Source organism: Rhinatrema bivittatum, chromosome 10, assembly GCF_901001135.1.
Source record: "Rhinatrema bivittatum chromosome 10, aRhiBiv1.1, whole genome shotgun sequence".
NCBI lineage: Eukaryota > Metazoa > Chordata > Amphibia > Gymnophiona > Rhinatrematidae > Rhinatrema > Rhinatrema bivittatum.
In genome coordinates this window covers 42,628,551-42,644,251 of record NC_042624.1, presented here as the reverse complement: position 1 = coordinate 42,644,251, position 15,701 = coordinate 42,628,551, and the positions used below count along the sequence as shown (strand labels likewise).

At 43.9% G+C, this 15,701-nt stretch overlaps 1 protein-coding gene across 4 annotated transcripts in view; it reads right to left on the bottom strand.

Moving 5' to 3' along the window:
• The window catches only part of LOC115100071 (putative ferric-chelate reductase 1), a 114,362-nt gene that overhangs the window by 59,218 nt on the left and 39,443 nt on the right, over positions 1-15,701 (bottom strand). For all 4 annotated transcript variants that reach the window (XM_029618244.1, XM_029618245.1, XM_029618247.1 and 1 more), the window contains one exon: positions 5,502-5,593. In XM_029618244.1, coding sequence (XP_029474104.1) covers positions 5,502-5,593 — 92 coding nt within the window. The remainder of the gene's footprint in view (positions 1-5,501; positions 5,594-15,701) is intronic.

Genomic DNA, 15,701 nt, shown 5'->3' with positions numbered 1-15,701 from the left:
CAGTGGTAAAAATGCCAAACCTCACAAAATGCGTTAAAATAATACCATGAGCACATAACCTAATGAGCTTGCAAACGAGGGACTTAAAACATGCACTAAAAATCATCGTGCTGTGTACTAAACTGCATTGTTCCACATGCAGTTCCCACTTCCCGGTGCAATGGTTAGCTATGGGAGGCCTCGCTCAGTACCAGAGTCAGTCCCAACTCTGACCTGAAAATCTTGGCATCGATTCTCCAAAAGTGGGGAGGGTTAACCTCCAGGGACCGGCATTTAGATGGAATAATTCTAAGGACACACTCTACAAAGGTAAGGTGTTCCAAAATAAGTCGTTACTGAAAAATATTGCAAGTCTAAACAAAGTGGCAAGTAAGTCTTTGACATAAGAAATCCACAAATAGGTACCATCAAGAGGGTTACTGATCCTTACTGGTGCACTGTCCTGGGATCCTCTCATTCTTTGTCTGGTGTTTAAGGACTCCTGGTATACCTGAATTTCTCCAAAGCTTCATTCTGTCCTGCACAAAGATGGATTTGGCTAGCCATTGCTCCTAGGCATCGATTCAATGCCAGTGCCATGCTGCCTCTCTTTCCCCCCAGCAAACCTCCAAGATATGCGCAGCATTAGTCCTCAAAGAGCAGCAAATATGGAGACTAAACTTGCACTCCTAGGTCCGCCCCCCTTGCACAGAAACCCAGGGAGCAGGGCCTCTGAGTGCATGCTTAATCACTGCTCTTTGATGATTGCCACAGGTCTGGGGGAAGGAGTCAATGGCAGCAGCAGTGGAAGGGATACCTTCCACTGGTCCCATGCAGGTTTGCACGAGTACAGGCCTAGAAGGCCTTTGCATAAATCCAGGCCTGCTCTGGCACATCTTTTTCCTTCGCTGTTCCAGTACTCCTTTGGCCTCCTGGATCAGAGCATCAGATGGGCAGCTTCCTCCTTTTCTCCTTCCACACTGATGGTTTCCTACAGACTAGTACCAGACCCTTGCTTCTCACTGTTCCTGTAAAGATTTTTATGAACCATGAACTTGATAGGTTATGCTTGTACCCCTCTGTCCAAGTTAGCCTATGGTAGCAGATCAATACTTTCTGAAGTTATAGTCTTCCAAACTAATTGTAAAATATTTATGAGAACAAAGATTAGCAGGCTATGAAAAGAACCTAAAACAAGGTCTTTTAGACACGAAGGTTTGTTCCTCTTTATCAGTAACAAGATGTACTGTGCTGGCTTGTAGAGATCACTGAGATCAAAACTTAAGTCATATTTGTGTAATCAAACCCTTGGCATAATGCCTCTTTTTTTTTTGGTAGAAACAGTATTTAAGTCTTGCTGAATGTAATGGATTTCAGAATGCCCACTGAGAGAGTTTATTCAGTGTTGCCGTCTCCTTGTAATATTACTTGCAGAATAAAGATAGCAGCATTGAACTGAAATGGAGTCCTATCCTGTTTTTGGAAATGAGCCAAGAGGGAACAAACAGCCTCTATATCTCCTTTCCCCTATAGAATGGCAGGTCCAGGGTGAGATGTTAACTTCCTCAGATTGAGGATACTCTCTGCCCCACTGCTGGATTCCCCTTCAATCCGTTACTTATAGTGCGGTATCAGAAATATCCCCACAGGAACTGACTCTATACCCACTAAAAACAGGGACAAAGCAGGTGTTACCTCTTCCCAGGTTCCACACTCTCCGGGGAGATGAGAGTCTGGGCCTCTCTGTTCCCATCACTCTTTCATTTTCAAAGATAAAGAGGCTTGCTCCTTTCTCCTAACCTTCTGACTAGAAAGAGCTCAGGCTGCTCTAATCCAATGAAGGATCGCTCCACCGAAGCCACTTTTAGAAGGGAGTGCAATACCAAATGCTTTAGTCCTATCCCTATTCTGCCACTGTCAATACGGCTTCCATTGAAAGAAACATATTGGAAAAGGAGGTAGGAAGGGGGAGATGCTGAGAAACAGGGGAACAGGGCTGCTCACCCAAGGCACAGAAATGCATGCAAGCAGCTCTACCCCCAGATTTTGCAGTCCAGGACTACCCTGTAGATCCTGCTGGAGGGAGAAGTAAACCACAAGTTGCCAGAATGGAGTTATATGAGAATTTGACAGATCTTAGGGCCAGGTATGGGGTGAGACAGCTTGTCCAGACAACCAGCTGAGTACTTTCTATTTTCTGGCCTCTAGGTCTTTTTAAAACACAGTGACAGTAGTTGGTGACAGGAATGCTCTTTTTCGAGATGCTTCTGCCCATGAGAAGAGATTAGGATTCACATCAGCTTTCTTCATCCCGAATCTACAGCTATTTGACCTCATGAAAACTCTAAACCAGGCCCTATGAGTTTCTACACACAATTATCTTTGCATTACCTTCTGTGTTGTTTTGGATGTCATTCACATGAATAATGTCTTAGAAGAAATTTCTGATCTATTAGTTAAAATTTGTAACCTATCATTAAAATCATCCATTGTACCTGAAGACTGGAGGGTGGCCAATGTAACCCCAATATTTAAAAAAGGCTCCAGGGGCGATCCGGGTAACTATAGACCAGTGAGCCTGACTTCAGTGCCAGCAAAAATAGTGGAAGTGTTCTCAAGATCAAAATCGTAGAGCATATAGAAAGACATGGTTTAATGGAACACAGTCAACAAGGATTTACCCAAGGGAAGTCTTGCCTAACAAATCTGCTTCATTTTTTTGAAGGGGTTAATAAACATGTGGATAAAGGTGAACCGGTAGATGTAGTGTATTTGGATTTTCAGAAGGCGTTTGACAAAGTCCCTCATGAGAGGCTTCGAAGAAAACTAAAACGTCATGCGATAGGAGGTGATGTCCTTTCGTGGATTACAAACTGGTTAAAAGACAGGAAACAGAGTAGGATTAAATGGTCAATTTTCTCAGTGGAAAAGGGTAAACAGTGGAGTGCCTCACAGATCTGTACTTGGACCGGTGCTTTTCAATATATATATATATATATATATATATATATATATATATATAAATGATCTGGAAAGAAATACGATGAGTGAGGTTATCATATTTGCGGATGAAACAAAATTATTCAGAGTAGTTAAATCACAAGCGGATTGTGATACATTACAGGAGGACCTTGCAAGACTGGAAGATTGGGCATCCAAATGGCAGATGAAATTTAATGTGGACAAGTGCAAGGTGTTGCATATAGGGAAAAATAACACTTGCTGTAGTTACACAATGTTAGGTTCCATATTAGGAGCTACCACCCAGGAAAAAGATCTAGGCATCATAGTGGATAATACTTTAAAATAGTCGGCTCAGTGTGTTGCAGCAGTCAAAAAAGTAAACAGAATGTTAGGAATTATTAGAAAGGGAATGGTTAATAAAATGGAAAATGTCATAATGCCTCTATATTGCTCCATGGTGAGATCGCATCTGGAATATGGAGTACAATTCTGGTCGCCACATCTCAAAAAAGATATAGTTGCGATGGAGAAGGTACAGAGAAGGTCAACCAAAATGATAAAAGGGGATGGAACAGCTCCCCTATGAGGAAAGGCTGAAGAGGTTAGGGCTGTTCAGCTTGGAGAAGAGATGCCTGAGGGGGGATATGATAGAGGTCTTTAAGATCATGAGAAGTCTTGAACGGGTAGATGTGACTCGGTTATTTACACTTTTGAATAATAGAAGGACTAGGGGGCATTCCATGAAGTTAGCAAGTAGCACATTTAAGACTAATCGGAGAAATTTCTTTTTCACTCAACGCACAATAAAGCTCTGGAATTTGTTGCCAGAGGATGTGGTTAGTGCAGTTAGTGTAGCTGGGTTCAAAAAAGGTTGGATAAGTTCATGGAGTAGAAGTCCATTAATAGCTATTAATCAAATTTACTTAGGGAATAGCCACTGCTATTAATTGCATCAGTAGCATGGGATCTTCTTAGTGTTTGGGAAATTGCCAGGTTTTTGTGGCCTGATTTGGCCTCTGTTGGAAACAGGATGCTGGGCTTGATGGACCCTTGGTCTGACCCAGCATGGCAATTTCTTATGTTTAGGAGTTTCATGCTGTATGAGATCTGCTTCAGTTATTCTTGTACATGACATGGTAAATGGATCACAGAACCAAACTATGAGGCCAATGTACGAAACTGCAAGGGAACTCGCAGAATAAAGCCAGCACGCTGCAATGATTTTCTTGCAACAATGGCTTACTTAAATAATATGGAAGAGAGATTTGTGGCATTTTTCTTGCAATAAAGACCATGAAGAATTGTGGACTTTAGTTCTGAGTTAGTTTATTAAAAAAAAACAACAAAAAAAAAAAAAAACTACACCTTTCGCAAACAAACAGCACATGTTAAAATTTGCAAATGTGATTATGCAATCTATTTGCCATTTCAATGTGTGTGCATGTGCTTGTGAAGCCATTTGTAGGGGTGTGAATCGTGTGATCGATCGTCTTAACGATCGATTTTGGCTGAGGGGGGAGGAAATCTGATAGTCGTGGGTTTTTTTAAAAAAAATCGTTAAAAATCGTAAATCGGGGGAGAGCGGGAAAACCGGCACACCAAAAAAACCCACCCCGAACCTTTAAAACAAATCCCCCACCCTCCCGAACCCCCCCAAAATGTTTTAAATTACCTGGGGTCCAGTGGGGGGGTCCCGGCGCGATCTCCCTCTCTCTGGCCACGACTGCGTTAAGAGAAATGGCGCCGGTGGCCCTTTGCCCTTATCATGTGACAGGGCAAAGGTAGCGCCGGCACCATTTTGAAGATCGGCCCGCGTGCAGGAGGTCGCTCCTGGACCCCTGTTGGACTTTTGGCAAGTCTTGTGGGGGTCAGGAGGCCCCCCCAAGCTGGCCAAAAGTCCCTGGGGGTCCAGCGGCGATCTCCTGCACGCTTGACGTTGGGAGCCAGGAACCAAAATGGCGCCGGCGCTACCTTTGCCCTGTCACATGATAAGGGCAAAGGGCCACCGGCACCATTTCTCAACGCAGCCGTGGCTAGAGAGAGGGAGATCGCGTCGGGACCCCCCCCCACTGGACCCCAGGTAATTTAAAACATTTTGGGGGGGTTCGGGAGGGTGGGGGATTTGTTTTAAAGGTTCGGGGTGGGTTTTAGGGTTTTTTTGGTGTGCCGGTTTTCCCGCGCCCTATTTAACGATACAATACAAATGCCCCTGACGATAAATCGGGGGCATTTGTATTGTATCGTACACTCTAACGATTTTGGACGATTTTAAAATTATCTGACGATAATTTTAATCGTTCAAAAACGATTCACATCCCTAGCCATTTGTGGCTTAGTATATTGACTCCAGAGACAGATAAGGCATCCTCAAAGTAATTTTAAAACTACAATGTTTTTCTTTCATGCTCGCAGTTTTAAAATCTGAGAACCTGAGCTTTCCAGTGGATCCAGGCATGAATGGAGGATGCCATGCCCCCCCAAAACCCAAGGTAGCCAGAAGGAACAGATCAGTTGCCCTAGGCTTGATTGAGGCAGGAATATATAAATATGCACAGTACCTGAATTTTACAGGTCCTAGTCCAGGAGGTGCTACCCATATAGCATTGACTAATGTCTTTGCTCCATCTGCAATGTGACTCACTGAGGAATCCTACAGCAAACAAAAAGCATTATTATTAATAAACATTTACCATAAATACGATTTTAAGCAGCAGTGCTTATGCAAATTGCTTAGCGATTATGCTTTCAAATACCAAATAGTACGAGAGCTTGCTATCTGTTGTAGGTTTTCTGGCTAGCATCAAGTTTAATCTCATATGCTCCAATGTGCTACTGCTTCGCAGCAACTGAACTATGGGGCAGGAGTGGATATGAAACAAAGAAGCACAAAAAGAGATTGCTTTGAACGTTCGAGACCTTTGCATTCTTCTTCTAATATAGAAGGTGAGCAAGGCAACGAACTCTTCCTCTGTGCAAACAGTTTGGACCGCAGTGGATGCCAAAGGCCAAATGGTCCAGCAGTTGGCTGACTGTGCTGCCCAAAGCAGCGCCGCGTTGTCACTTCTAGTCGGGAATTTTACTATTTAGACAAAAGTCAGGTATAGCAGGGAGCTCAGTCTTCTGCTATTCACCCAACAACATTTATAGCCGTTTAGAGGGAGGATAAGAAAAATATCTTTCAGGGATATTAGACTATGCATAAAAATGATTAGATGCTGTGATAAATAAATAGTTCACAGCTTATACCTGGCACAAGCACATCTTGCATTTAACTTGCCAGTGCTTATTGCTCTTCCCTATTTTCCTCGTTTGGTCGGCTTTCCTTTTTTTTTTGAAAGATGCACTTTTGGCCTTAATTGCCTTTCTCACCTCAATGCATGGAATACATCAAGGATGTTAAACATAACGTACATTTTATTCTAGATTTAACAAAAGTTCATGTTGTCCTTTACTATTTGGTCATGATATGACAGAGTACATGACAACTGTCAGAGACCATGACAATGCCCTCTATGTGGAGAAATCCACTCTTTGCCGCTGTGTCGAAGGATCGCGTGCTGGCAGGCTGCTGGTGTGCACAACTTGCGCCTGCCCAGAGGCAGGCGCAAAAGGTATGATAAAACTATTGGGGGGAGGAAAGGTCAGGCTAGGGGGAAATGAAGTTCCCTCACAGGCCGATCCGATTTCGGAGCTCCACTGGGAGGGAACGGGGGAAAGCAGCGCAGCTCGGCGCACGCAATGTGCACAATTGTGCACCCCCTTGCGCGCGCCGACCCCTGATTTTATAACAGCGCATGCAAGTTATAAAATCGGGTGTACGTGCGCACTCGCCCCCTTTTAAAATCTACCCCTAACTGCCTTAACCACATCCTCTAGCAATGAATTCCAGAGCTTCACTCTGCGTTGAGTGAAATAATTTTCTTCTATTTGTTTTAAATTAGCTACTTGCTAACTTCATGGAGTGTCCCCTAGGCCTATTATCGGAGACAGTAAATAACCAATTTACATTAACCTGTTCAAGTTCTTTCATTATTTTTTTTAAACTTTATCATATCCCCCCTCAGTCCACTCTTCTCCAAACAGAAAAGCCCTAACTTCTTTAGCCTTTCCTCATAGGGCAGCTGTTCCATGCCCCTTATTTTGGTTGCCCTACTCTGCACTTTCTCCAGTGCAGCTATATCCTTTTTGAGATGCAGTGACCAGAACAGTATTCAAAAAGTGTGGTCTCACCATGGAGCGATACAGAGGCATTATAAAATATACTGTTTTATTTACCATTCCCTTCCTAATAATTCCTAACATTCAGGCCGATACAGTAAGGACACGGAAGAAGGAGTGCGGTAGTGCCGGGCGCACCCTCGTTTGCCGCACGCACAGTCCGGATCACATACCGCTCGATACAGTATTTAAATGGCACGCAAATGCAGCCGCGTCCAAAGCATGTCCATGAAGCATCCATGAAGCGCAATCCATTTTACTGTATAGAGCGCTATACAGCGCCTATACAGTATCCTGGGTGCGCTGGTACCTGTCATTTCAAATGACATTTGAAATGACAGGTACCAGGAAGTGGATACAGGAGAAGGGCTGGTACAGTTTGTTTTGTTGTCCTGTGCAAATGATTGCTTCACTGCCTGACCCCCTCACCCCCCTGGGACAAGATCTTTAGAGGAGCCAGGATCGGGCAAACTTTCCCCCAGCCCCCGCTCACCTGCCCTGGCCGCGTCTATGGGTGCCGGTCTCCCGTGCGGGCACGCTGACAGCTCCGGAGCAGCCCCAGTCCTCTCCCCTCCTCCCGAGGGCAGCCGGCGGCGAGAGCGGCTTCAGCAGCCTGGGGCGGATCGGGCGCTCCCCATACGAGGCAGCTTCCAGCAGCCCTCGCCGGCTAAGGTGCATGAGCGCACGCCGTGACCTCGGATGTCCAGCCGGGCGCTCAGGTCATGGCGTGCATTCGTGCACATTCGCCGGCGGGGGCTGCTGGAAGCTGCCTCGCATGGGGAGCGCCCGATCCGCCCCGGGCTGCTGAAGCCGCTCTCGCCGCCGGCTGCCCCCGGGAGGAGGGGAGAGAGGACTGGGGCTGCTCTGGAGCTGTCAGCGCGCCCGCAGGGGAGACCGGCACCCATGGACGCGGCCAGGGCAGGTAAGCAGGGGCTGGGGGAAAGTTTGTCCGATCCTGGCTCCTCTAAATGTCTTGTCCCGGGAGGTGAGGGGGTCAGGCAGTGAAGCAATCATTTGCTTGCGCTCATGCACCTTCGCCGGCAGGGGCTGCTGGAAGCTGCCTCGCATGGGGAGCGCCCAATCCGCCCCGAGCTGCTGAAGCCTCACAGGAAAGTTTGCCTGCGAAATTTTGTCTCTCTTTGCTGGGGCTTGCCTGACACTCCACACTAACGCAGGGGTAAGGGTAGGCGGTAAATTAGCAGGTTAAACACACGGCAAAACTGCAGGTTAAAAAGGTGATAATTGGGGCGCATGTTACTGTATCGGAGGGAATAGCTAATCCGATCGTTTACATTACATATCATATACATGCCGCGGGTGGAAAGGGTTACCCATTGATTTCAAGAAGTGGTAAGGATGGGTTAAAAGGGATAGTGAATCGCGGGTTGGACTTACGTGGCCAAATTGTGGGTACAAAGCAGGTTAGAAGCAGGGTAACCGCGGCCACGCTTTACTGTATCAGCCTCATTGTTTGCTTTTTTGACCACCACAGCACACTGAACCAACGATTTCAATGTATTATCCACTATGATGCCTAGATCTCTTTCCTGGGTGGTAACTCCTATGAGAGACCCTACTAACATTATGTAATTACAGCAAGGGTTATTTTTTCCCTATATGCATCACCTTGCACTTGTCCATATTAAATTTCATCTGCCATTTGGAAGCCCAATCTTCCAGTTTCCTGCAATTTATCACAATCTGTTTGAGTTTTAACTATGAATAATTTTGTGTCATCCCAAATTTGATCACCTCACTTGCCATACCCCTTTCCAGCTCATTTATAAATATATTAAAAAGCACTGGTCCAAGTACAGATCCCTGAGGCAATCCACTGTTTACTTTTTTCCCCACTATGAAAACTGACCATTTAATCCTACTCTGTTTCCTGTCTTAACTATTTTGCAATCCAGAAAAGGACACTGCCTCCTATCCCATAACTTTTTAGTTTCCTTAGAAGCCTCTCATGAGGGACTTTGTTGAACACCTTCTGAAAATACAAATACACCACATCTACCAGTTCACCTTTATCTGCATGTTTATTCATCCCTTTAAAAAAAAAAATTGTAGATTTGTGAGGCAGGACTTCCCTTGGGTAAATCCATGCTGGCTGTGTCCCATTAAACCAGGTCTATAAATGTTTTGTGATTTTATTCTTTAACACAATTTCCACAATTTTTCCCAGCATTGACGTCAGACTCACCAGTCTATAGTTTTCCTGGATCAACTCTGGAGCCAGGGAATCACTGTAAATCTGTCTTTAACACCATTCAAATACAAAGGTAATTTCTAGGGTTAGCCACAGAAACACAAATAAAATTTTTTTATCTGGGGCGCTAGTGAGCAGCGCTGCAAGATGACCGCTTAATTTCAAAGCTCTGCTCCTGAACTCTCCTTTATAGGCATTTCTGGGCTAAAGTTTGGACCAACCCGTATATCAATGCTCCCTTTCGCTGCAACGAGGGCATAGGATGGCTTCGCAATGGAGAATCACAGACTTAAAGCAATTCTCTTTTAGCAAATTGGTGGACGAGCTCCCGCCCGAAGAAGGTATGCAGGCAACAAACTCCCAGGGGGAAATGGCCGACGGAGAAGGCCCGGGCGCCATGCACGCAGTTGGGCCTGAGCAGACACACGGGACCCTCAACATAGATTTTCCCACGCGGGTAGAAATACGGAGCTGGTTTATTGAACTACGGACGGATCTCAAAAACCATCGGGCAGAACTCCTTGCCTGCATAGTGGACATGAAAGAAGATCTTTCCTCTTTGCGCAACCGCGTTGACGAGCTGGACATGTGGGCGGACAGACAAAGTGCTAACATCGAAGCGCTCTCTGTACAGGCTAAATAATTTTCATCTGATTTGGAATCACTGAGGGCCAAGGTCGAAGACCTTGAGAACTGCTCACGCAGGTCAAACCTCCGCATTCAGGGGATACCCGAAACAGAACATTACACCACAGTATGCAGACAGCAATGGCAGTCTGTCAGGATCTTTGGACAAGCCATGGCATGCCCCCTGAAGCAAACGAACCTCCATTTGCAATGGAACTGGAGCGGGCACATCAAGCCCTAGGCCCTAAGAGGAACAACCAGCCTAGAGACATCATTAAAATTCCATAAATTTAAGATCAAGGAAGAAATCAAATTAGCCCACGCTCACCCTCAGTGGAAATGGCGAGATCACGAAGTTTCTCTCTACAATGATCTGGCGCCTTCCACTCTACAAAAGCGATTCCAGTTGCGCGAAGTCACCACCATCTTAAGACAGGAAAACATATGATACAGATGGGCCTTGCCTTTCACTTTGATCTTCCAACATCAAGGAACTACCTATAGATTTAAAACAGTGGCCGAGGCGGCGGAATGCTTCACCCAAGCAGGTATCAGTTTTGATTTTGCACCGGCCCCCAGACCTGCGTTTACTACAGCCAAAGATGAGGCCCTAAGATGGCAGCGACAGGGCCCGGGACGCGGCAGGCTTCGCAGACAACAGGCCCACCCTGGGAGCGTAACGGTGGATAGGGGTTGACTGTGATGGGACATCTACCTGGCACAGCTTGGTTTTTGGTTCTAGTTTCATTGCATACTGGAAGCAGCCTCACTAGAGTTCAGTGGGACTTTCAACTAATCTGTTCTATTCTGTTCTCTATTCATTAAATGTTTGCATTTCTTATGATGGATAGGTACTATGAAGCATGCTGCCTATCATGCTGTTTTGCATATTTTTTATTCTCTTTTATCGCATGGGAGGGGAGGGGAAGGGAGCGGGCAAAAGCCAAAAATAAATAAATAAATAAATGTACCCCCCAGGGTTATGATTCACGGAGGGATGCTAGCGAATCATTTCAAGATAGGGATGGGGAGTTGGTGGAGCCATTTTCTTTTCTCAGATATGCTTTTTATTGTAGACCCCAGCTGTTCCGTAATGGCATTTCCAAGCTTAAGATGTATCCCTTTTTCTATTGCTTTTATAGGATACAGGTAGATCGTATCATCACTTTCACAGTATGCTAACTCTTCAAAACTCCTCATGGTTAAGATAAACTCTCTTAATGTCAAAGGCTTGAACACCTATTGGAAGCGCTTTCTACTCAAAAGGGAATTGCTAAATCAAAAAGCAGACATAGCGTTTATCCAGGAGACCTGTTTAAAACGCAAGCATGAGCACTTGTTAACATAAGGAATTTTCGCATGTCTTCCTGGCAGCCAGTGGGAAAGAAGCTAAATACTTGGGAACGGGGATTCTAATCTCGAACCAATTGGTTTTTTAATCTCTCTCCCATGTGGACGACCCAAATGGGAGATTTCTCATTTTAAAAATCCAAATTGGCACTCAAATTTACACGCTGGTGTCCATTTATGCCCCAAACTGGGACCAAATTAATTTTTTCAGGAGGTGCATAGAATGTTATTGATCCATGCTGAAGGTCCCATTATACTGGGCGGAGACCTTAATATAACGTTACGGCCCGACCTAAATACCTCTAATCTGCTTTGCCACTCTCCTTGCCAATCTAGGAACTTCTTGAGAGAATTCCTGGCTGACTGGAACCTAGTGGACATCTGGAGGCACCGGTTACCCAAGTCCCGATCCTATACCTTCTATTTTGCATTCCACGATAGCTATTCTCGCATTGACTATTTTTTGTGTGGATAAAATGCTGAGAAACCAGGTTCGGAAAGCAGACATTGACGTCATTACGTGGTCTGACCACGCCCCCATTGGCCTGGATATAGATCTGGGTGATCGGGATGAGGTAAGCCGGTTTTGGAAACCGAATGAATCTTTAATGCACAAAACATCCTTTGTCCAGTCCTTGGAAACGCAGATGCAGGAATATTTCCGCCTGAATAGCAGTCTGGATATTTCTCCTTGTACTTTGTGGGAATGTTCCAAGGCAGTTGCATGGGGTTTCTCATTTCCAGAGCTACCGCTTGCAAGTGCCTTGAACAGTGTGCCAGACGTGAATTGTTAGATAAAATCACTGCTTTGTCTCAGAACCATATAAGGACCCAATCGCACTGCTGCTATCAGAAACTGTTAGCTCTAAAATCCGAGCTCTCCCAACTTGATAATAAACACCTATTACATGCGCTGGAAACCACCAATCAGAAGTATTATGAGGGTGGGAACAAGGCAGGCCGCCTACTGGCGCGCAAATTGCAGGCACAGCTATCCCAAAACACTATACCCCAAATTAAGGACCCGAAGGGCTTGCATTTTAACGGCTTCCTCAGGGATACGGGCAGTTTTTTCGCATTTCTATGAAGAGTTGTATGCACCGGAGAAGTCCATTCAGCAACCAGATATAGATGAGTACTTACAGGATATAGGATTACCTGGCCTGACTCCTGAACAGCAACAAAGCTTGGATTTCCCATCACGATTGGAGAGATAGAGATGGTGATCAAAACTCTTAAACCGGGCAAGTCTCCCGGCCCTGATGGCCTTTCTGGGGAATGCTATAAGAAGTGTGTATCATCAATTGCAGAACCCCTGGCCCAATTCTTTAACAGCCTTAGAGAGGGTGGGGGTATTGGATCTCAAAACAATGTTGCAGGAATAACTGTTTTAGCTAACTGTTTTAGCTAAACCAGGGCGAGATCCTGCGCAATGCGGCTCTTATAGGCCCATTTTGCTTATTAACGTGGCTCTAAAAATTTTAGCTAGAGTATTAGCCCAGCGCCTCAATTTTCTCCCACAGCTTGTACATTCTGACCAGGTCGGGTTTATACCGCAGTGTATGGCTGTGGATAACATCCGAAAAGTCATTGACCTTATCTGGTGGGTGCGCAAGGAAAGGATTCCTGCGGTACTATTGACGCTGAAAAGGCGTTTGACCTTGTTCATTGGCCTTTTCTTTTCTCCACACTGTGGAAAATGGCATTTGGACCTTATTTCCTTCAATGGGTACAACAATTATATGATAACCCTTCAGCACAGGTTAAAGTAAATAATGGTTACGGTCTGGTTTTTCCCATAGGGAGGGGCACTAGGCAGGGGTGCCCCTTGTCCCCCCTGTTATTTGCCCTGTATCTTAAGCCTTTTGTAACCAATATTCGCTTGGCAGCCGATATACAGGGGATATCGCTTGGAGTTCAAAACCTCGCTATTTGCGGACGATATATTGCTCACCATAATGGACTCAGTCCATTCCCTAGAGGGTGTTACATGCGAATTGCGCAGATTTGGTGCAGTGGCGAGTCTTAAAGGTGAATTTTACAAAATCTGAATTTTGTAATATTACCCTGAGTCCGGTTGAAGTACAGGCCATTAGCGGAAGATTCCCATTCAAATGGGCTAAATCGCACATCAAGTATCTGGGTGTTTTCTTGTCCACTAGACTATCAGACCTACATCCTCTCTACACACCATTGGTTGATAGAATCGCCCTAGATATGAGTAGGTGGAATCGGGGCACCTTTTCCTGGCTAGGTAGGATTGCCAAAATGACTGGGTTGCCAACATTTTTATATCTATTTTCCTCTCTACCAATTTATATTCCTCCTCCAGCCCTCCGTAACTGGACAGAGTAGGTTAAGATAGAATCTGTTTCCAAGAGACCAGCAAATCCTTGCTAGTTTCTGGTTGACGTCATCTAGTTATGTTATCATTTGCTGGTACATTTTTTTTGTATAAGGATTTGTAGTTTAAGTAAATTAATGTTACACGGTACCAATTTTTAAGTTTCTCTCCCTAATTTCTGTATCTGTTATCTGATCAGCAAGCGCATGCGATATTTTTTTCTCATAACACATACTTAATACCTTTTCTTCCTGAATTATCTCCTGCTCCAAACCTCTTTTGCCCTCAACCTTCAATGCTACTTCCAAACTTCTTTAATACTGAACTGAGGTTACTGAAAGTTACAAGCAGTATTAAGTATTAGGTTTTTTTTTTCTTTTCAAAGGTTCTCCCTTCATCTTACAGGAGGCAATTAAGAGTTAACAAGAAAGAAAGAGTGAGAGCGGGGGGGGGGGGGGGGGGGGGCTAGTGTGGGCAGAACAGCGTTTCTCAAGCAAAAAATTAGGTTTCGTTTGGTTTAAACTGAGGAGAAAACTTGATTCAATGAATTAATCCTTTAAATTTAGAAACAGATTCCTGAAGCAGTTAAAGATATTGAGAATAATATAGCCATGATTTAGCAAGAAAGTTTAATTTTGTTTACAGTGAATAAAAAATCTGTGTCTTGCCAGTATAGGAAGTGCGGAGTTGAAAAGGTTTTTTTTTTAAAGAAGTTTTGTTTAAATAGAGCGTTGTTATTGGAAATTGTTTAAAAGGTGTATGTATGTGAATAAGAGAGTTGTGAATGGTAATTATGGGAGAAAAGACAGAGAATTGAGATTGTTTTGATAGTACAGAGAGACATTGAAAAAAGTTATGATTCCTATTCTTTGACAAGCAATCACTGTTAGGGGTTGCTACATTTAATGCAACCCCTCCCCCAAGCTTTTTTTTCCCTGCAAATCCAAATTGATTTTATTAAATTGTATAGTAGAATTAATTCTAATTTTTTCCTGTGTGCCAGATTTTAATATTTTCCAGATTGACAGCCTTCCTGCCATGAGAGATGTGAAGATGAACACTTTGCAGCTTTTCTTTTTCATTTTAAACAGAATTCTGATTTTTGTTTTCTACTGGATCTATCCAAAATTTTTTAACACATTCAAAAATTTTTTTTAACATTTTTCAAATATTTTTTTCACACATCTTTTGATTTTTGATCTAATTTTATTTCTGATACATCTTGATATGAATTCTGAGCTCCAATTATGTGTTATCTGTTGTCTGTTTGATGTTAAGAAGATGAATATTTGTTCATTGTTTGCCTTCTGTCTTTTGTGCTATGTGTATGTCCTGACACCTGAACATGCTGTGAGTGAAATATATGTTTTTTATGTAATTGTCTATACACTTAAGTTGTTTCTTCATTGTAAATAATAATAAAGTGGGAAAACATAAGATTAGTATAGTAGAGTTATAGTCATGATGAAATCTTCTCATTAATTAATTTGAATTTGACTGAATACACCATTGATTTTCAGAAATCATCCCTTCAAGCCTTTTCCATGCCTTTGCCACAGAGGACATCCTGCAGCCATCATTAGGAACTGCACTGTTGATACTTTTTTCCTAATTTTCTCTTTGCATTTGTTTTGCTCTAGATGCATTTCCCTTGCTTAGATGAGAACCTGTTATCCCTTCTGACACTACAATCAGCCCTCCAAAGGTTGCACACACCAACTTTACATTGCTCACATTAGGAGCCACTTACATGCTAATGAAATCTGGCAAATGGATGTTACTCACTATTCTCCTTTTGCCCCTTGGAAATTTTTACATGTAACCATTGACACTTTTTCGCATTTTCTATGGGCCACCCCCCAAAAAAAGGGGAGGCCACCAAGCATGTTATTAATCACTGTATAAGAACCTTTTTGGTCATGGGATTGCCTTCTGTTTTAAAAACTGATAATGGCCCTGCTTATAGCAGCCATTCCTTCACTGATTTTTGTCAACATTGGAACATCAAAC